The 19,799-nt window shown below is 39.2% G+C and overlaps 1 protein-coding gene across 1 annotated transcript in view; it reads left to right on the top strand.

The window, feature by feature from the left end:
• The first annotated feature begins 391 nt into the window (after positions 1 to 391).
• Positions 392 to 19,799, top strand: part of gcn1 (GCN1 activator of EIF2AK4) — a 28,728-nt gene continuing 9,320 nt past the window's right edge. The window contains exons 1-47 of the mRNA XM_033973325.2: positions 392 to 441; positions 1,448 to 1,550; positions 1,643 to 1,706; positions 1,910 to 2,041; positions 2,108 to 2,216; positions 2,387 to 2,485; positions 2,586 to 2,720; positions 3,384 to 3,561; positions 3,891 to 3,965; positions 4,061 to 4,189; positions 4,268 to 4,318; positions 4,406 to 4,504; positions 4,738 to 4,911; positions 5,100 to 5,252; positions 5,344 to 5,436; positions 5,522 to 5,597; positions 5,682 to 5,841; positions 5,927 to 6,116; positions 6,185 to 6,309; positions 6,452 to 6,630; positions 6,713 to 6,803; positions 6,915 to 7,028; positions 7,197 to 7,395; positions 7,900 to 8,052; positions 8,339 to 8,520; positions 8,630 to 8,710; positions 9,537 to 9,680; positions 9,885 to 10,009; positions 10,178 to 10,367; positions 10,437 to 10,507; positions 10,632 to 10,797; positions 11,055 to 11,249; positions 11,936 to 12,182; positions 12,858 to 12,979; positions 13,064 to 13,178; positions 13,276 to 13,455; positions 13,952 to 14,172; positions 14,258 to 14,326; positions 14,420 to 14,558; positions 14,694 to 14,890; positions 15,909 to 16,051; positions 16,345 to 16,462; positions 16,918 to 17,133; positions 17,395 to 17,559; positions 18,983 to 19,144; positions 19,382 to 19,474; positions 19,552 to 19,695. Of these exons, the coding sequence (XP_033829216.1) occupies positions 424 to 441; positions 1,448 to 1,550; positions 1,643 to 1,706; positions 1,910 to 2,041; positions 2,108 to 2,216; positions 2,387 to 2,485; positions 2,586 to 2,720; positions 3,384 to 3,561; positions 3,891 to 3,965; positions 4,061 to 4,189; positions 4,268 to 4,318; positions 4,406 to 4,504; positions 4,738 to 4,911; positions 5,100 to 5,252; positions 5,344 to 5,436; positions 5,522 to 5,597; positions 5,682 to 5,841; positions 5,927 to 6,116; positions 6,185 to 6,309; positions 6,452 to 6,630; positions 6,713 to 6,803; positions 6,915 to 7,028; positions 7,197 to 7,395; positions 7,900 to 8,052; positions 8,339 to 8,520; positions 8,630 to 8,710; positions 9,537 to 9,680; positions 9,885 to 10,009; positions 10,178 to 10,367; positions 10,437 to 10,507; positions 10,632 to 10,797; positions 11,055 to 11,249; positions 11,936 to 12,182; positions 12,858 to 12,979; positions 13,064 to 13,178; positions 13,276 to 13,455; positions 13,952 to 14,172; positions 14,258 to 14,326; positions 14,420 to 14,558; positions 14,694 to 14,890; positions 15,909 to 16,051; positions 16,345 to 16,462; positions 16,918 to 17,133; positions 17,395 to 17,559; positions 18,983 to 19,144; positions 19,382 to 19,474; positions 19,552 to 19,695 (6,384 nt within the window). The 5' untranslated portion in view covers positions 392 to 423. The remainder of the gene's footprint in view (positions 442 to 1,447; positions 1,551 to 1,642; positions 1,707 to 1,909; positions 2,042 to 2,107; positions 2,217 to 2,386; positions 2,486 to 2,585; positions 2,721 to 3,383; positions 3,562 to 3,890; positions 3,966 to 4,060; positions 4,190 to 4,267; positions 4,319 to 4,405; positions 4,505 to 4,737; positions 4,912 to 5,099; positions 5,253 to 5,343; positions 5,437 to 5,521; positions 5,598 to 5,681; positions 5,842 to 5,926; positions 6,117 to 6,184; positions 6,310 to 6,451; positions 6,631 to 6,712; positions 6,804 to 6,914; positions 7,029 to 7,196; positions 7,396 to 7,899; positions 8,053 to 8,338; positions 8,521 to 8,629; positions 8,711 to 9,536; positions 9,681 to 9,884; positions 10,010 to 10,177; positions 10,368 to 10,436; positions 10,508 to 10,631; positions 10,798 to 11,054; positions 11,250 to 11,935; positions 12,183 to 12,857; positions 12,980 to 13,063; positions 13,179 to 13,275; positions 13,456 to 13,951; positions 14,173 to 14,257; positions 14,327 to 14,419; positions 14,559 to 14,693; positions 14,891 to 15,908; positions 16,052 to 16,344; positions 16,463 to 16,917; positions 17,134 to 17,394; positions 17,560 to 18,982; positions 19,145 to 19,381; positions 19,475 to 19,551; positions 19,696 to 19,799) is intronic.

The following is a 19,799-nucleotide window of genomic DNA, read 5'->3' as shown; positions in this document are numbered from 1 at the left end:
ATATATATAATCTACAGTGAAGATAAAATGTTTTAGAATTGTTGCAGTCTACATGACTCCTGAATAAATTGTGACATCTGGTGGTCAATATGCGTTAACCTTTATTTTATTGATGTATTAATTGGAGGAGTTGGTTTATATGCTAAACTAGCAAAATGTTTTATATAACTTGCTATATGCATTTAACACTTAAATTTGTTTGGGTCATGCGGTACTTTTTGATTATCATGTAAATTGTTTCTGAGATTAAAAAATACATACAAAAAAAAAAAAAAAAAAAAATATAATATATTGTTCCCCAAAATTATACATGTTAGGGTTAGGGTCATGGTATGGGTACTCTAATATGAGTTTTTAAAATGTATTTTGTAGTCCTTGACCCGGAAGTAGCATCACCAACGTCTTCCTGCGTCACCCGGCAAGATGGCAGCGGACACGCAGGTTTGTGTGGCTTTTTTTTCGCACTCCACTCTCTCTTTTTATGTCAGCCATAAAGCAACGATGTAGCGTGGCCTCGAGGGCCCATTTAACCCACGTTTGAACTTTTCACACTGCTGTTGTTTTTAGTGAGATCTCAGTGAAATTTCCGCTATAACGTTAACTCATTAGCTCTTTGGCTGCTAGCCTTGTGCAACGTACTCCCAGTGGCTCCCATCACGAGTGGGCATTTTCTATTATAACTCGTAAAAATGTATCTATTGAAAGCATGAACAGCAATTTGGTCGTCATTGCTGCTAATGGGTAGAAGGTTGTTGCCAAAACTTCGTTGGATGATAGCTCCTCCTCCTAAAGTTTCTTTTTTATTTCTTACCTTTGATTAACACAGTTTTCATTTAAAGTAAAATAGTAATAAAATCTTTAATACATAGGAAAACATACTTTGTAATAAACTGTGTGAGATTAAGAATGTGTGTTAGTACTTGTCATAAAACAGTAATTATTTTAGCATTTATAAGTCTCTCATGACTTAATTGCACCTGCGGAATTTTCCGGAGAGGTCCAAAGGAAACCATCTGCTCCTGAACGTGGATAGAACCAAGGAACTGGTCATTGACTTGAGAGGAAAAGGACACCAGTGGAATCCCATCACCATCCAGGACCAAAAGATGGACGTAGTAGACCTGGGAGTCCATGTGAACAACTGGCTGGACTGGAAGGGCAATAGTAATGCTATGTACAAAAAAAAGGAAGCTTGTGTTTCACCTTGTGCAGCAAGTTGCTGGTGATCTTCTACCAGTCTGTGGTCTCTAGAGCCCTGTACTTAGTTGTGGTCTGCTGAGGGAGCAGTGTATCGACACTGGATAAACTATTCTTCATCATGGACATGCCTGCTCACCCACTCCACAAGACTATTTGTCGATTTCAGCTTCCAGTTATATGCATTAATAATAATAATAATAATAATAATAATAATAATAATAAATAAACCACTTGTTATTTTCTCCAGGTTACAGATACACTCAAGAAGTTTGCTGTGAAGGTGACCACAGCCAGTCTCAATGAGCGCAAGGAGATTTGTGAGGAGCTCAGGCAATGCCTAAAAGGAAAAAGTATGTACATTCTTGAAAAAAAAAAAAAAAATCTGTTTGTTTTACCATAGACTCAAAATTACATAACTTGTATGTCATTATCCCCCATGTAGCATTACCAGAACCGGCTATCAAAGGACTGTGCAAACTCTTCTGCCTCACACCACACAGATACCGGTATGAGTTCAATATTTTAATCAAATCACTAATACAAAATCTTATTGATCTTTTTTGTTACTGAAATTACAAATGCTCATAGTGATTAAACATAAACATAGCCAGTCATATCTGCATCCACATATATTTTGCAAGCTTAAATTAGACAAAAATAATTGTAATATTGTATTTATTCTCTTTAACAATTGTCTGGGGGTGTCCAGGGATGCAGTGTCCCGTAGAGAGCTCCTGTCTGTTATTGCGCTGTTGGCCGAGAGTCAACCGGACATTCTTGTTACCAACCTCCTCCAGTGGCTGCTCAACAGTGGAGTGGTGAATGTAAACGGTGATCCCAGGTACAGTAGATTCATATTTAATGATAAGTTATGTCAAAATTTGTTGATTCATTTTTTTCTTTTTAGTAAAAGCTCAGGCTCGTCTGCTTTTGTTGGCCTTTCCTGGACCTGCCTATTAGTGCACAATGTATTTTCAACTCCAGAGAAAAGAGAAGGGACTATTTGGAAGAAAATGGTCAGTTGAAAAAGTTGTATTTTGTTGCTATGGTTTATACATATTGCCACCGCCTAGTTTAAATCCTTTTTTAAAAGTGATCCCCACGTTTAGATATTGCAATCCCATATAGAATTAAATGTATACTATTAATTATTATTATCGTTGATGCTTTTTCTTTTCATATTTAGGTGGAGGTTCAAAGTCTTCTTGTGGCTGAAGTGCTTGGTGGGGCAAAATCCACGGCTCAGAAATCAAGCTTAAAGAAACTCTGTCACCTCTGGGAACAAGTCAGTATCATCACACTATAGATCCACTACGTCCAAAAATATGTTTATTTACATGACCAACCAGTTCTGCAGATTTGAATAGCTTTGTTTTACTCTGTAGTACCCTGGCCTTGTGGATAAATATATCTCCACTTTGTTGAGAATGGATCAGAGCCCCACCACAATGGTAATGCTCGGAGTATGTCTGGACTTCTGTAGTGCCAAGAAAGATATCGCTACAATAGAAAAACATAAGGTAAGTGTTGAATGTGTAATGCTAGTTTTCACATTTTACGATGCAATTACTCTATTAATTAATGTTCTATTTTGCATTCAGTTATCAAATATAACCTATGACCTTTGCATCCTTTTCAGATTTGAAGTTTGATTGCAAATATTACCACAATGTGCTTGTATAGAGTCAAAACCGGAAGTTTACATACTTTTATTTCTCACTCTCTGACATGAAATCAGACTAAACTTTTCCTGTTTTAAATCAAGTACGATTACCAAAATTATTTCTATTTGCTAAATGCCAATGAGAGAATAATATTTTAAGACAATTTTACATTTTAATTTATTGTTTTTTTAATAGAGATATATACAACAAACATGGATTAACAATTCAGTAATCTGATGCGGGTATCAGTATTTACGTCCTAGGCTAATTTGCAATGCCAAAAGGGCTTTCGTTTTTTTCAAAGTCAGATGTTTACATACATTTCTTTAGTATTTAGCACAATTGCCTTTAAACTGTATGACTTGTATTAGATGTATTCGATATCCTTCTACAAGCTTCTGACAATAGTTGGCAGGAATTTTGCCCATTCCTCCAGACAGAACTGGTGTGACTGAGCCAAGTTTTTTATATATATAAAAATAATATCACATGACAAAAAAACACATTTCTTCTTTGTAGAGTGCAATGTTGGACCTGTACATAAAGTCTGTGCTGATGAGTAAGACCAAACCCCAACAGCATGTCCTGGACAAGAGTGGCTCTCTGCTGCGTCACGTCTCTCACTCTGAGTTCAAAGACCTGCTGCTGCCCACTGTTCAAAAGACCATGCTCCGCAGTCCAGAAAATGCCATGCAGAGTAAGCACTATTAAATATTTATAACTGTTTATGTTGAGATTTATTCAACCCTATCCAAATCACAGGGTAATGTCTCTGTATGGTGTTTGTGGTGAAATTATTTTCTGAGGTTTCAAAAGATGTTGAAGAAAGACATGATGCTTTTATCCGTTGTTCAGTAATAATTTCATAGACAACTTATTTTGATGTCTTGTCTTTTGTATGTGCTAATTCATAATATCAGGTAGTGGATTTTGATATATCATGCAACAAAATACTGTATTTTAGACTCATTAGCGTGCCATTCAAAATACTTGTAAGTAAAAGGCCACTTGTGTTCTTTTCTCCAGCCATCTCCTGCCTGTTGTCCAGTGTAACTCTTGACCTTAGCCAGTATGCCATGGATATTGGAAAAGCCATTGCAAGTAAGATGTCCTACTCTCTATACTACCCCCATTGTGTTTATTTACTATGTGTAATATTTAACAATAAATTTCCTTTATTTTAATCATTGCCTTAGGTCAGATGAAGGCAAACAATCCTCGTCTGATGGAAGAGGCTGTTGAAGCGATGCAGAACCTGGCTCAACAGTGCAGTGATGCCACCGCTGTTCAGGACATCGTTACACACCTTTTCAAAATCCTTGGAGGTAAATAGCTCAAATCTTATTAGTAAATCTTTCATTTTAATTGCAGTAGGAGTTAATGTATTTGGTTAATAATTACAGGCTCTGAAGGGAAGCTCACTGTTGTGGCCCAAAAAATGAGTGTATTGTCAGGTAAGTGCTCATAACTTGAACACTTAAAATTGAACTTTAAAAATACTATATTGAAGATTTTGTTTTTAATTTTTTTTCTTTTTTTAGGTATTGGCAGCTGCAGTCATCACGCTGTGTCAGGAACCTCCAGCCAGACTCTCAGCTCTGCAGTCACCGCTATGTTCATCCCTTATTTACAACAAGAAGGTTTTTTTTTTAATTTATTTTATTTAATTTTTCCTTTGTTTTCCTACTGAATTATAAAAATCATCATGATCATACTGTACTGCAAGTTAAGATTAGTAAATTTTACACATATTCAAGATTTAGATTTTATTATACATTATATAAGTGGCACTATTTGATTTGAATGCTATTTATACCCTAGATTAAATACACATGTTAACACACACACACACTTACGTCACATTTGTCTGCAGTTCATGAGGGCACTCTGGTCCATGCAGTCTCTGTGCTGTCACAGTGGAGCAGCAGGCTCACTGTGGAGGTGCCTTCTGCTCTGTTGGAATGGTTAAAGAAAGCCTTCACCCTAAAGACCTCCACCTCCCCTGTCCGTCAGGCCTATCTTCAGACCATGCTTGGGGCCTTCAAAGGTGAGCAACAGAGTCTGCTTTCATTGATCCTTTTTACTTAATTCAAGGAGTTTTGTTTATATTTTGTTAACATTTGTTTTCCATTCTGCATTCAAATTTTGCCCTCCAAGTTTTCAAACCTTAATTTCTTTACAAACACTATTTGGCATCTTCATTCCACTATTGTAACATTATTTATTTCTTTGTAGGTGACACTCTGGCTCAGGCTGCAGACCTGGTGCCGTTGCTTTTACAAACGGTTGAGAAAGCTGCTGCACAAAGCTCCCAGACTGCTCTCCTCGCAGAGGGAACCGCAGCCTCAGTGTTACTATGTCGATTGAGCCTGTTAGACTCACAGCCAGGTAATGTAGCCACACCCACACATTAGGGTTAAGGTTATGAACCATGACCCATATTGCGTTTATCAAAACATCTTTTTTATTCTGTCTACAGAGACAAAGTTTGCAAACTTCTGGAAGCTCATCTTGGATGAGAAAAATCCGCTGTTCACAACAGAGAAATTTCTCTCCCAGGCAAATGATGAAAGTGAGTAGGCTTGTTCAAATTCATCTGAAACTTTACATTTTAAATTTTGTTTGAATAATTTTGTCATTCTTGTTTGTAATTTTAGCTCTGTGCACAGTGCTGCAGCTCTGCGAAAGACTCTTCTTGGACCACGCACATCGCCTAAACAACAGCAAATCCAAGTCAGTGTCTGGCTTTTACTCTGGCTTTTTACTCTGTCTTTTATTGCATTAAGTTTATACTGATTATTTTTCTACTTCTGGCAGGATGTACCACTCTGCTACAGTAGCTGTGCTCTTGTCCCGGTCGTGGCGGGTGAGGAAGCGGGCTCAGCAGACTGTGAAGAAATTGCTGTCATCTTTGGGAGGCTCTAGTTTGGCCCTTGGGCTGCTCGGAGAACTGCGAGCGGTCATCAACAAACACAAGGTACTCACTTTTTTATTTGGATCAAGAAAAAAGAAATGTGTTCTCCATACTTGACAGTATTATTCACATTAATTTAATGCATCAGGTTTTACCCTTGGACGCCCTGGTATCCGAGTCGGGAGAGTTGACTGAACTGGGTCGCAGTTATGTTCCTCCTCGTGTTTTACTGGATGCCCTCTGCACCATCTGCTGCTCTGCGGGGCAATGGGGTGACCCAAACGAAGCCCAAAATCTGGCCATGGAGACGGTGATAATCAGCCACCACCCATCAATTGGTATGAAAATACGATGTAGTTAGTTTAGTAATTAATTAGTAAACTGTATGTACTGTTTGTTTTTGTAGTTGAAGCCCGACGTGGTCTGTGGCCGGTGCTTTTGTCCTCCATGAATGTCAAAGCTGAAGACTTTATTGAGAGAAATCTGGATGCTCTTCTCCCTCATCTCTTGGATGTCAATGCTGACAACCAGGTACTATAGTAACAGGGTTTCCCCTGGGGAGAAAATCACTTGTTGTACCTCTCTGCATTAGGACTATTCACATTCCTTTTATACACTGGGCTGACTGCATTACATATTGTATTAAATTTGAATAATTAATCCTTTTTTTCAGGCTGTTAAGAACGCAGTTGGTGCCCTTTCCAGCTTGTCTCCAAATAAGCTGTTGCCACGGGTGATTGGTCATGTGATTGAGGGATTTTCACGACCTGCACTCCTCCAGGTGACACGAGACGAGTACGGGACCATGCTCACCCCTGTGGGAGAGCTGTACGACAAGAGCATCATACAAAGGTAACCCAATCTTTTCACTCCATGTTTCAATGTTTTCAGAATGTATTAATTGCATTTCTCATCATTCTAACTCTTGCTGCAGTGCCAAACAGGAAGTGAAGAATAAAAATATAAAGAGGGAAAACAAAGCCTACTCCTTCAAAGAGCAAATCATTGAAATGGAGATTGAAGAGGTGAAATATTTGGCAATTATTCATTGATTGCAACAAAGGCAAAGATTAGGGTTCAGAAATATCAGCTCTTTAATGTATATTTATTATCGTATTTATCTCCCTTTGTTACAGGAAATCAAGAAAAAGAAAGGAATCAAAGATGAAGTTCAGCTAACAGCCAAACAGAAGGAGATGGTCCAGGCTCAACTTGAGAAGGAGGCTTCAATCCGTAAAAGACTCCAAGAGGTCTGATCACAATCTCATACAACTTAATTTGCACATTTCTTTTGCTGAAACATGACTTTTTTATTTATTATATCTGATGGTTGTATAAAGTATTTAGAAAGGAAATAGTGATGTATTTGTGATAGTTTGGGTAATGTTAAATAAATATTTTCTCTCTTTCATCTTTAGATGGATGTGGAGTTGCAGAGCGTAGTGGGTCTTCTTGGGGCAGTTCTCAAAGAGGGCCCTGCTCTGATCACACAGGAGCTACCCAGTGTCCTCCAGGTCCTAATGCCCCTCCTCCAGTCTCCTCTCGCTGCACCTCGGATCAAACAGGTGTTTCTCTCCATCGGAGTCTGCCTCATGCCTAAACACCTCCACAATCTGGGTATGTGTTCTTACTATCAAAACATGTTCCAAGAGAAAACTCAAACCTACATAGCATCAAATTGCAATTGAGAGTACATTTTAACAAAATGCATTTTTAAAAGACCTGTTTTTTCCCTATGTATTTCAACAAAATTTGCCCTAGTACAAATATATTGCATCAGAAGCTTTAGGTAAAAAATATGTCTACCATGTGCTGTCTGCATCTAATTATACAGCACTTTATTGTCCGATTATCAGGAAGTGTTGCGTTAGTGTTCTAGTTGTTGTGAGCTTTACAATGACGGCAAAACTCCACTCTGACCTCTAAAAGTTATGAAGAATGATTATAAACTATTTGTGGTGAATAATCTGAATGTCCAGAATGCATGAGGTAAGTGATGAATAACCGCTGAAAACCTTTTAAAAGGAACTAGTTCTGTTTTTCACATTTTTAAGACACTTAAAAATCTGTTACAGTGCTTTTAAGTGAGTTTTTAAAAAAAGTTTTTTTCTCTCACATTAGCTGTGCTTGTTGGTCATGTGACTCTCCGACTGCTGAAACCTGAATGTGATTTGGATGAGGCCTGGACTCAAGAGGACTTGGACACGGCTGGTCATCGCACTGTGCTACTGCTTCACCAGCACACTGTCCAGCAGCGGGAGGGCAAGACTGCTGGTAAGGAACCGACTCAGGAGTCACACACTGGCCTGACACACACCTTACTCTTAAAACAGTTGTCTAGTTAACTAAGGATTGTTTTATTAGTCAGTTAGTCAACTAGTCAAACTATTATTTCTATTGTGTATTGTATATTAAACACATTATTAACCAAATACAAGTTAATCTAGAACCCTTCAGTAACCATATTTTAAGGATACATATAAATTAAATGTGCTCTTCATGAAAAAACTGTTTCTTTATAACATTTAGATTTTTACATCTCATTTTTGTTTTTGTATAGATGTGGGCCCTCTGTCTGCACCTGCCTTTTGCTACTGCTTTCCACTCCTGAACGCCACGCTCAAAGAATCTTCAGGAAGCACCGAGGAGGCTGAGGCAATGATGATCCAAGCCTTACAGGTCATCAACCAACACTGCCAGCTCCGTGCCAGTACTGAGGCAGATGACATGCTCATTGATGAGGTACAGACATTCACTAGACATTTTTAGATAATCTTAATTTCTTATTGTACTTATTGAAAATATGTATATTTGATACATTTTCAACAATTACATGCTATTTCTTTCATAGAATGGGCCAGAGCTGCTTCCACGTGTCAACATGCTAGTGCTCCTGACCAGGATTATTTCTACAGCTACGCCAAGACTCCAGGTAACTGTAATTAGTCCATGGGCCAGACAAAATTTCGGGATTACTCTGGTGGCAGTGTTTTTTGTTTCATATATAAGCCTTATTGTTTGGTGTAATAGACTTTTCTGACTTCAGCTATCAGCCTTTGAAGTTTATAAACCATGTCCTGAAAAATGCACTTTAGACACAGGTTCATATTTTGTTTTAGGTCATGTGCTGCTTCTCTGATAATGATTTAAACTATTGTGTCAAGCTATGGTTACTGTGGTAATTATCAGAAACTGTCACAATTGTGCTTAAATAAAAGACAAGACTGTTTTATTTAAAATAATACCAAACACAATAGTTTAAATCATTATCGGGTAGGCACATGGTCTAAACCAAAATATGGACCCATGTCTAAAGTGCATGTGGTCTTGAAAGACTGATAACGGTTCGAGAAATTCCCAAAAAATTGGTGCCGTATCTTGGGAACTTACTGCCAGCTCCGTCCTTGTTGTCTTAGCCTACATCAGAGGTATAATATCCTCTACAACAGAACTGGCCCAACTGGAGTTGCAAACACTTTCTCAGTGTCTTGATGGTTCATGTCTACGGGTACTAGGTCACATCCTGATGGTCAATAAATGTCTCCTGCGTTAGAACTATAGTCAAAACTAGAGTTCTAACTCTCTCAAACATCACTGATAGCCCTTGCTTTCTTGAGTGATCCTGATGTGTAAAATTTTGAGGTCTGGCCCATGGACTATATACTCTGAGAAATATTTCTGATAAGCTTATTTAGAAGTTAAAAAAACAAACATGTTTTGTAACTTTCAAACTGAGTTTTGCCATTTAACTGTTTCAGGTGTTGGCATCCCAGTGCTTGACAGCCCTGTGTGCCAGTGCAGGAGGAGGGGAGGGGTGCACTGTGGCGGAGCAGCCAGAGATCGATGTCCTGCTCAATGCTCTACTATCACCATGTTTCTCTGTGCGGGACGCTGCTCTTAGGGTCAGTAAGCAGCAAATTCAAAACTTGATTTTTGATTCTTTGGCATGCATACATTTAATTTTTGTATGTCACAACTGATTAGATTAAGGTGACAGTTTATTGAACAATGTGATATCAAAGGATCCATTCGTAAAATGAAATGCCTGACATGCCTGACGTGTAGACACAAATTTTGTGAATTCAACATGTTTACTATTGCCTTAGGGCCTGTTGGAGATGGAGTTTGCACTGCCCACCGACAGTGCTGAGCCCAGTGGCATGAGTCTACTGCGCAGACTTTGGGTTGCCAGGTTTGATGTGGAGGAGGAAGGAAGAAGCCTGGCTGAAAAGTAAGCAGATTTACTACAACCAAACCAAATGTACAGTATATAATGACAAAGGTTTATATTTATTTTTGATTGAGCAAAATTTACATAGAAAACTTTTCTTCAAATGTATATTTCTTAAAGATCTTTCTTTTACATAATTAAATCAACTCTCTGGTTGGTATCTTCTAGGTTGTGGGAGTCTCTTGGTCTGGAATTGGTGCCTGAACTGTGTGCTTTGTTGATCGGTGACGTCACTCACCATGAGGAGGTTGTTCGATTAGCTGCAGCTGAAGCTCTGTCCTCTGCAATTTCCCAATACAAAGACCAGTCTGCCACAGTACTCAGCCAGCTCACTGAGCTGTACCAGCAAAAGCTATATGTACGACATTCTGCTATCAGTTAAGTTTGTCTGTGAAACAATGAAGTAATATTATGTTTATATTTCTAGAGACCACCCCCTGTTCTTGATGGCCTTGGAAGGGTCATTTCAGAATCTCCACCTGATCAATGGGAGGCCAGGTATGGCATGAGCAGAAAACCTTTAACGCTCTTCTATATGCAAAAAAAAAAAAAAAAAAAAGCTGATTTAGATCACATGATATAAAAATGACAGTATTTGATGCTTTGGTTTTCCTCTGGGCAGGTGTGGTATTGCTCTGGCCCTGAACAAACTGTCGGAGTACCTAGACGAGTCACAGATCACTCCGCTCTTCCTCTTTTTTGTGCCTGATGCACTAAACGATCGCCATGCTGATGTACGCCGCTGCATGTTGGACGCGGCTCTCTCTGCCCTCAATACACATGGAAAGGTAATTATATATTTAGCATACATTTACTCCAACTGTTTTAATTTCAACAGCACAATATGTAAAGAATTGTTCAATAACCTAAATATGACAAATTTGTGCTAATTATTTTCACAATGACACATGTTTACTCTTTGGTCAAGACAATGCATTCTACTTTTTATTATCAAATTTATTTTAGTGAAAGAGTTATAGCAAAAACACCACAATATGTATGACATCTTCTTTGGGTATAATAGTTGTATTTTTTTCCTTCCCAGGACAATGTCAGCTCCCTTCTGCCCGTGTTTGAGGAGTTTTTGAAGAACGCCCCTCAGGATGCCAGTTACGACTCGGTCCGTCAGAGCGTGGTCATCCTCATGGGCTCTCTGGCTAAACATCTGGACAAGAACGATCCCAAAGTCAAACCCATCATGGCCAAACTCATCACCGCCCTGTCCACTCCCTCACAGCAGGTATGCTCCTCATTCAAATAATGCACCGTCTTTATGGTGTGTTTAGTGTGCTATTTAGAGGTCAAATATATTTCTTCATTGTTACAATATTTTATTCAGACTATGATAAAATAGTTATTCAAAAAGGAAAGATCTCTATTAACATTATAGAGATTATATAAATAACACTGTTGCCCTAAACTTTAAGTCGCATTGCAATATTTCATCAAAATTTGCTTAAAAAAAATACATATACCTAGAGGTAGGAAATATATTAATGAAAAATGGATAGTTGTTTTGAAGATCCAAAATTAGAATCGTTAGAATTAGAATAGTTTATTTTCTATAAATAAAATAATTAAATCTGACATCTAGAAGAGACACAAACATTCATAGCATAGCATAAGGGTATAAAATGATATCGCTGCCCTTTTCTGGTTGATTTTATGGTCCATTCACATTTTATTCAAGCCTCAACAAAAACATTTACAAGGACATTTTAGCACATTTCTGAAGCATAGTTAAAATATTGTCTAAATATTGTTGTCAAGATATTTAAAAAAATATTTTCTGATCATATTTTTTGTCACTATTGCCCACCACAACATATAAACAAATAATTTGATGATAACCAGGTTAAGAAAAATGAAGATTACAGTAGAGAGTCATAATTATGATTTTGTTCCCTCCTTTTTTTCTTTATTCAGGTCCAAGAGTCTGTTGCCAGCTGTCTGCCTCCCCTTGTCCCTGCCATCAAAGAGGATGCAGCTGGGATCGTGAGGAACCTGCTGCAGCTGCTGTTGGAGAGTGATAAATATGCCGAGAGGAAGGGGGCGGCCTATGGTTTGGCTGGACTGGTCAAAGGTCTTGGGATCCTGGCCCTAAAACAACAGGACATCATGACCACGCTGACCGATGCCATCCAGGACAAGAAGAACTTCAGACGCAGAGAAGGTACATGAGGATCATATACTCAAATAAAGTATAGTATAGTAAGTATAAAGTAGGCATGGTGATAAAATCACAATATAAAAGAGATATAATACAATATAATTGACAATATACTCACAGTTGCTCTTTGGTGTTTTTTTGTTTGTTTTTTTAAAATAATTTTTGTACTTAATTGTTTTTGGCAGTTTAAGTTATAGCTATGTTCTGCTTCCTCACTTCTTATCTCTTGCATTATTAGTTGCCTGCCTCCCCTTTCAAATTTCTTATATACCATATACTTCAAGATTTTTTAATTAATTTATTTATTGTGACAGAGCATGTAAGTGGACAGACATGATACAACATGTAAACACACTGGATTATAGCTGAAGGCTAATTTCTATCCATTGTCTGATGTGTCACCAACAATTTGAGATAACCCTGTCCTTTTTGCAACATAATTTGCTTTTGAATTTCAATCATACAATTTTTTTGTATATAATTTTGATATTTTAAGTATTATTGCAATAACCTAGCCCTTGAATTTTGCTCACTTTGGAAGCAAGTACTTTTGAAGTGCAAGGCATGAAACCTTATAAACAGAGAGCTTTGTATAGTATCCATGAACTTAACATTTTATTATTACAAGTATTTTGAGCCACCAATTTATTTAAAAATAAATGTCTTTGTTACTTGTAGGTGCTCTGTTTGCCTTTGAGATGCTGTGTAACATGTTGGGGAAGTTATTTGAACCATATGTCGTCCATGTTCTGCCTCATCTCCTGCTCTGCTTTGGAGATGGTAACCAGTATGTCAGAGAGGTAAACTATTGTAATCTTATTTTCTTGTAAATTTCATTTATATGTGAAAGTTAGAATTCATTTTTGCATTATTCTATTTTGTAGGCCGCAGATGACTGTGCCAAAGCTGTTATGAGGAATCTGAGTGCTCATGGAGTGAAGCTGGTGCTGCCATCTCTGCTCGTGGCTCTGGAGGAGGAGTCATGGAGAACTAAAGCAGGTGGGGAGACATTTAGATTTGGAAATTTAAACTACAGAAAACTACAATTGCTTTTTCCATGCACCTCATGTGAACATCTCTTCCTTCTTCTCCTCAGGTTCTGTGGAGTTGCTGGGTGCCATGGCATTCTGTGCTCCTAAGCAGTTGTCCTCATGCCTGCCGAGCATCGTGCCAAAGCTGACAGAGGTCCTGACGGATTCTCATGTGAAAGTCCAAAAGGCCGGACAACAGGCTTTGAGGCAGATCGGCTCCGTCATCCGCAACCCTGAAATCCTGGGTAAGATTAAAGACCCCTAGGAATACATACTGGTTACTATATTGGAATTATTTGGTGTTTAATTGTGCTTGGTGTTATTGATGTAAAATGTCTTGGGTGCGATTCCTGGATCATGTGTCTTTTAGTGTAAAATTTGGTGCTCCATGAATCCATGAAAGATATACACTAGGCTACTCCTTCAACTAGGTACTTTTGAAAAGATCCTGGCGATGTGAAAAAGGGTAGCGGCCACTGGTCTGCTGTTGTCCACTGCTCCTGACAAGGTTTTCTATTCCTATTTCTGCCTATTCCTAATGAAGAATGGGTGCAATTCAGAAGGCACATTTCCTTAGACACAATTGAGTTTACTGACATTTTTAATGATGGTCAGTCAGATTTCAGACAAAAAAAGGAAAAAATTATGAAACACAAAAAAGAAATATATATTAGTAAAAAAAAAAATAACAAGGCTTCAGTTCTTAATAGCTGTTAATAATAATTCCATTCTTTCCCTCAGCCATCACCCCCATTCTCCTGGACGCTCTCACAGACCCATCCAGAAAGACCCAGACATGTCTTCAGACGCTGCTAGACACTAAGTTTGTCCACTTCATCGACGCGCCCTCCCTCGCGCTGATCATGCCCATTGTGCAGAGGGCCTTCCAGGACAGATCCACAGACACTCGCAAGATGGCCGCACAGATCATTGGCAACATGTACTCCCTCACAGACCAGAAGGTAATGCAGAGATTTCAAGAGTTTAATAGAGAAGACTATACCAAATACTTTATAATGTTCTGACATCCTGTTGTTTTTTGTATAGGATCTGTCACCCTATCTTCCAAGTGTCATTCCTGGACTCAAAACTTCTCTATTGGATCCAGTGCCAGAGGTATGTTTACTGTACTGCCGCCATGCCCTTTCTATACTTTCCTGAACAGTTGGAGGTTAGATGGGTATAAAATGCCTTCTCTTTTTTTTTTAGGTACGTACAGTATCGGCCAAGGCCCTGGGAGCCATGGTGAAGGGGATGGGAGAGTCCTGCTTCGATGACCTGCTGCCCTGGCTCATGGAGACCTTAGCTTCTGAACAGAGCTCTGTGGACCGCTCTGGAGCTGCTCAAGGTCAGTTAAAAACATAAAAGAAATGCATATATGCTTTTAGATTAGCTAGAACCAAGCATTCCAGTTTCCCCCATCAAATTTCACTATGGGGGCAATGAAGTGCACAAAAACTAATCAATATCTCTCTGTGTGCAGGTTTGGCAGAGGTGATGGCTGGCCTGGGTGTGGAGAAGCTAGATAAGCTGATGCCGGACGTGGTACAAACAGCCAGTAAATTGGACATCGCTTCCCATGTCAGAGATGGATACATTATGATGTTTATCTACCTCCCCCTCACCTTTGGAGACAAGTTCACTCCTTACGTGGGGCCCATCATTCCATGTATCCTCAAGGTGCGCCCTCTTTCTTTAACAGTAAATCTAAAGGGAAGCCACTTTAAAATACCATCTATCTTGCTGACTTGTCTATATGTATTATGTAATTTTTCTCAATGTAATTGGATTGTTGTTAACATGGTGGTTATTACAACCCAGCTTGTCTAGGGTCAGGGAAGTAACAAAAAACAGATGGAAAAATGGTAAGATAGAAGAAGTAGTTTAATGAATAGCAATGTCAAAGGTAAACTAAACAAAAGGGATCTAAAATATTCAAACAAAAGGTAAAGTGCAAGGTTAAAACAAAAGTGTAACAAATGTCAAGTATAACTAAGGAACTAATTTTACAATGACATGACAAAATCTTGACAAACAGTCAGTACTGACATAGTCAGTGTGTCGGAAACACAGTCACAACACAATAGTGACAGAAAACAAGAGACACATTTACCGTACATAACCTCAAACACAGAGTCACTTCCACATTAGTGACATGTCAAACAAGAGACACATAGAAAATAACATACTGGCCACAAAGGCCAGCAGCCCTGAGCAGGTGTGCTGAATTTCTTTAAATGGGGGAGACGACTGCAACTGAGCCACAAGATTGGCCAGGAGCAAAATGGTCATCCAAACTGCAGGGAGGGCTCACACAGCCAGGATTACATGGGGAAAGGGGAGAGATTCAAACACACACACAAAACATAGGACTGATACAATAAAATGGAAAACAGCATAAGGTCTGGGCCGTAATAGTGGTATCACAATTTGTGTTGCTGTTGTGTAATTTTTAATATTAAATGCATTTGAAAATAAGTCTGTATAAAAATTACCAATTACAATGATACTGTTCTAAAATAATTGTTTAACTTGAAAAATAAACAGGTAAAATATATTAATATATTTAAACTACCATGCATTAATATAATTCATAAATGGCATTAATTTCTACAAATAAATGGCTCCTTGTTGTGGTCTGCATTTGCCCCAGACCCGTTCATTGATACTGATTTGTACTTCCCTGCTTGCCCACTAGGCTCTGGCAGATGAGAATGAATACGTGAGAGACACGGCACTTAGAGCAGGACAGAGGATCATCAGTATGTACGCCGAGACCGCTATCGCTCTGCTGCTGCCCGAGCTCGAGCAGGGCCTGTTCGATGACCTTTGGAGAATTAGGTACAGTTTTTGATGTTGTAACAGGCAAAAGACAATACAAAAAAAGTCAGAGTCCATTCAGCTACTTTTTCATTTGATTGTGATGGCACATCTAAATATTAACACCTAATACAAAAGTGCAGTTTGAAAAACCTATAATGTATTGTTGGAGATGCATTGCTTTATTTGACTGTTGACTATTTGTAGTGGCTATGCATGCACAAGTTTAAATGTTTACTCTTAGGTTTTTATTGCTTCTTGAAACACGTTGTATTGACAAAACTCATTGGTGTACCATGTCCTGTCTTTTGCAGGTTCAGCTCAGTGCAGCTTCTTGGTGATCTTCTGTTCCACATTTCTGGAGTCACTGGAAAAATGACCACAGAAACTGCCTCAGAGGATGACAACTTTGGGACTGCAGCATCCAACAAAGTTTGTTCCATTGTCTAGGCACATAATTTAATAACTAACTTTGTTAGTTATCATATTATGTTATTAGTTTAAAGATCCTGTACCTGATGTTTTTTATTTTTTATTTGAGCAATATTTGTCTTGCCCCAGTCCAGCTATATTGTTTAAGCAGCTTTTGAGATCAAAATAAGTCCTCTCTGCACTGTTTGCATCTAATTATAAAGTGTTTTACTGTTAGCATGCTAGTTGTTGTTAGTATTACCACAATGGCAAAACTCACATACTCATTGCTGTGAATAATTAGGATGCTCGAAATGTATATGGTAAGCGAGGAATAACTTTGGACCACTGCTAACTATTTAAAATGAACTAGTCTATTTATAAGGAGGACAGGTACAGCATTTCCATCTGCATCATTGACTTGGTGGTACATTTTTTGGATTATTTCTGGCTCTTACTCATGTCCTGCTCTCCAGGCCATCATCAGTGCACTGGGGGCGGAGAGGCGTAATCGAGTCCTCTCTGGTCTCTACATGGGACGCTCCGACACTCAGTTGGTGGTGCGACAGGCTTCACTTCACGTTTGGAAAATTGTGGTCTCCAACACTCCCAGGACCCTCAGAGAAATCCTCCCCACGCTATTCACTCTTCTGCTGGGCTTCCTGGCTTCCACCTGCCCAGACAAGAGAACGGTACTTTTACTGTCACTGTTCACTGTTCCAGTTAAAAGGCAAAAGTGGTGTTGCTTCAAACAAGACGTCACACGTTTTTATCAAAATAGATTCAATTTAATACCACTCCTATTTATTTTAAATACTAGCCACAAGAGTCATTTTCCTTTTCATGAAAATGTTGGAATGTTTAATGAACTGAACTTTTTTTCTAATTTAGTATTAAAAATATTTAATTCCATTACACTTTTCACTCCACTCAACAATTTTATATTGTTTTAGATTGCTGCCCGGACCCTTGGAGATCTTGTGAGGAAACTGGGAGAAAAAATTCTTCCAGAGATTATTCCTATTCTGGAGGACGGACTGCGCTCTGACAAAAGTGACGAGAGGCAGGGAGTCTGCATCGGCCTTAGTGAGATCATGAAGTCCACCAGCAAAGACGCGGTCAGTCACATGTCTTTATTATTATTATGAAAAATTCATGTACATGGATGCTAAAGTTAAAAGTGGAAGACCAATAAAAAGACTTGAGGGGGGTGATTTATGAATTTAATGGGGATACAAATTGAAAAAGAAGGATGTTAATGATAAATATAGATGGAACATGACACATGATTCCCAGAAGACAGACAGAAGATAGAATATTGGGCCCAAGAAAATAAGAAAAGATGTCACTTTTACGTATTTTTGTAATAAATGCATTTTGCAGTTTTGTTCACAATTTTATTTATTTTATTATTACTATCCATCCATCCATTTTCTTCCGCTTATCCGGGGCCGGGTCGCGGGGGCAGCAGTCTAAGCAGGGACTCCCAGACTTCCCTCACCCCGGACACGTCCTCCAGCTCCTCCGGTGGGACCCCAAGGCGTTCCCAGGCCAGCCGAGAGACATAGTCCCTCCAGCGTGTCCTGGGTCTTCCCCGGGGCCTCCTCCCGGTGGGACATGCCCAGAACACCTCCCTAGGGAGGCGTCCAGGAGGCATCCTGAGCAGATGCCCGAGCCACCTCAACTGGTTCCTCTCAACGTGTATTAGCAGCGGCTCTACTCCACTCTGCGGAGGAAGCCCATTTCAGCCGCTTGTATCCGCGACCTTGTCCTTTCGGTCATTACCCAAAGCTCATGACCATAGGTGAGGGTAGGAACGTAGATTGACCGGTAAATCGAGAGCTTCGCCTTTGGGCTCAGCTCCTTCTTCACCACAACGGACCGATACAGCGACCGCATCACTGCAGACGCTGCACCGATCCGCCTGTCAATCTCTTGCTCCATCCTTCCCTCACTCGTGAACAAGACCCCGAGATACTTGAACTCCTCCACTTGGGGCAGAGACTCACCACCCACCCGGAGAGAGCAAACCACCTTTTTCCGGTCGAGAACCATGGCCTCGGATTTGGAGGAGCTGATTCTCATCCCAGCCGCTTCACACTCGGCTGCAAACCGCCCCAGTGCCTGCTGCAGGTCCTGGCTCGAAGAAGCCATCAGGACAACATCATCTGCAAACAGCAGAGATGAAATCCTGTGGTTCCCAAACCAGACCCCCTCCGGCCCCTGGCTGCTTATTATTATTATTATTATTTTATTTTATTTTTTATTTTTTATTTTATTATTATTTTTTTTTTGTAATTGTAGATGTAACTCAACAGCATTTTATGTCCAAGCCAAATGTAAACATGAAGACAAGATCATTTAATAATAATAATAATAATAATGATAATAATAATAATAATAATAATAATAATAATAAATACTACATTGCATAAAAGACAGAATTCCAGCATTACTGTGTCATTTTTAAGCATATGAATAACATACAGGACAATTAAAAACCTAAACAGAACCAGCCATAACCAGCTGTGTCTATTCCAGGTGTTGGTGTTCTCTGAGTCCCTGGTCCCCACGGTAAGAAAGGCCCTGTGTGACCCCCTGGAGGAGGTCAGAGAGGCTGCAGCCAAAACCTTTGAGCAACTGCACGCAACCATTGGCCACCAAGCTCTGGATGACATCCTGCCCATGCTGCTCAAACAACTGGTAATACACTGCATATTTTCTGTTTTCTGTCATGTTATTATGTTGTGCTTTCATAATGAGCTTTTTTAGTTTGAATTTGAGTTGTGGCTATCATATTTTTTACTCAAAGCTTCAACTGTGATAGTGGAAACTAATGTAAAGACAATATTGTATTGGATGTTTGGAAAAATACAGTCTGCCTGTGCATTTTTCTCTTAATTCTATACAGGTTTGTTAATGCCTTTTCTATTTTTACAGGATGATGAGGAGACAGCAGACTTTGCACTGGATGGACTGAAGCAGGTTATGGCGGTGAAGAGCCGTTCAGTTCTGCCTTATCTCGTCCCAAAAGTAAGAGTTATGATGTCTTAACAACTCCTATTGCAACCATTGCATATTGTTCTTATAATATTTGCAATTCATTTTAGCTGACTGCTCCTCCTGTAAACACACGAGTACTGGCCTTCCTATCTGCTGTGGCTGGAGATGCTCTGACACGCCATCTAGGGGTCATCTTGCCTGCACTGCTCTCCTCACTCAAAGAAAAACTGGGGACAGAGGAAGAGGCCCAGGTAAGAACAGTATTGTATACTACATCCTTCTTAACTTTAAAATAGAATTCTAGAGTATTTGGTACCACACAGTACCAAGAGTATAAAAAGGGATAAATTCTGTC

This window comes from Periophthalmus magnuspinnatus, chromosome 9 (assembly GCF_009829125.3).
Source record: "Periophthalmus magnuspinnatus isolate fPerMag1 chromosome 9, fPerMag1.2.pri, whole genome shotgun sequence".
In the NCBI taxonomy this organism is placed as follows: domain Eukaryota; kingdom Metazoa; phylum Chordata; class Actinopteri; order Gobiiformes; family Gobiidae; genus Periophthalmus; species Periophthalmus magnuspinnatus.
The sequence above is the reverse complement of the archived record's forward strand: the minus strand, read 5'-3'. Positions and strand labels throughout refer to the sequence as shown.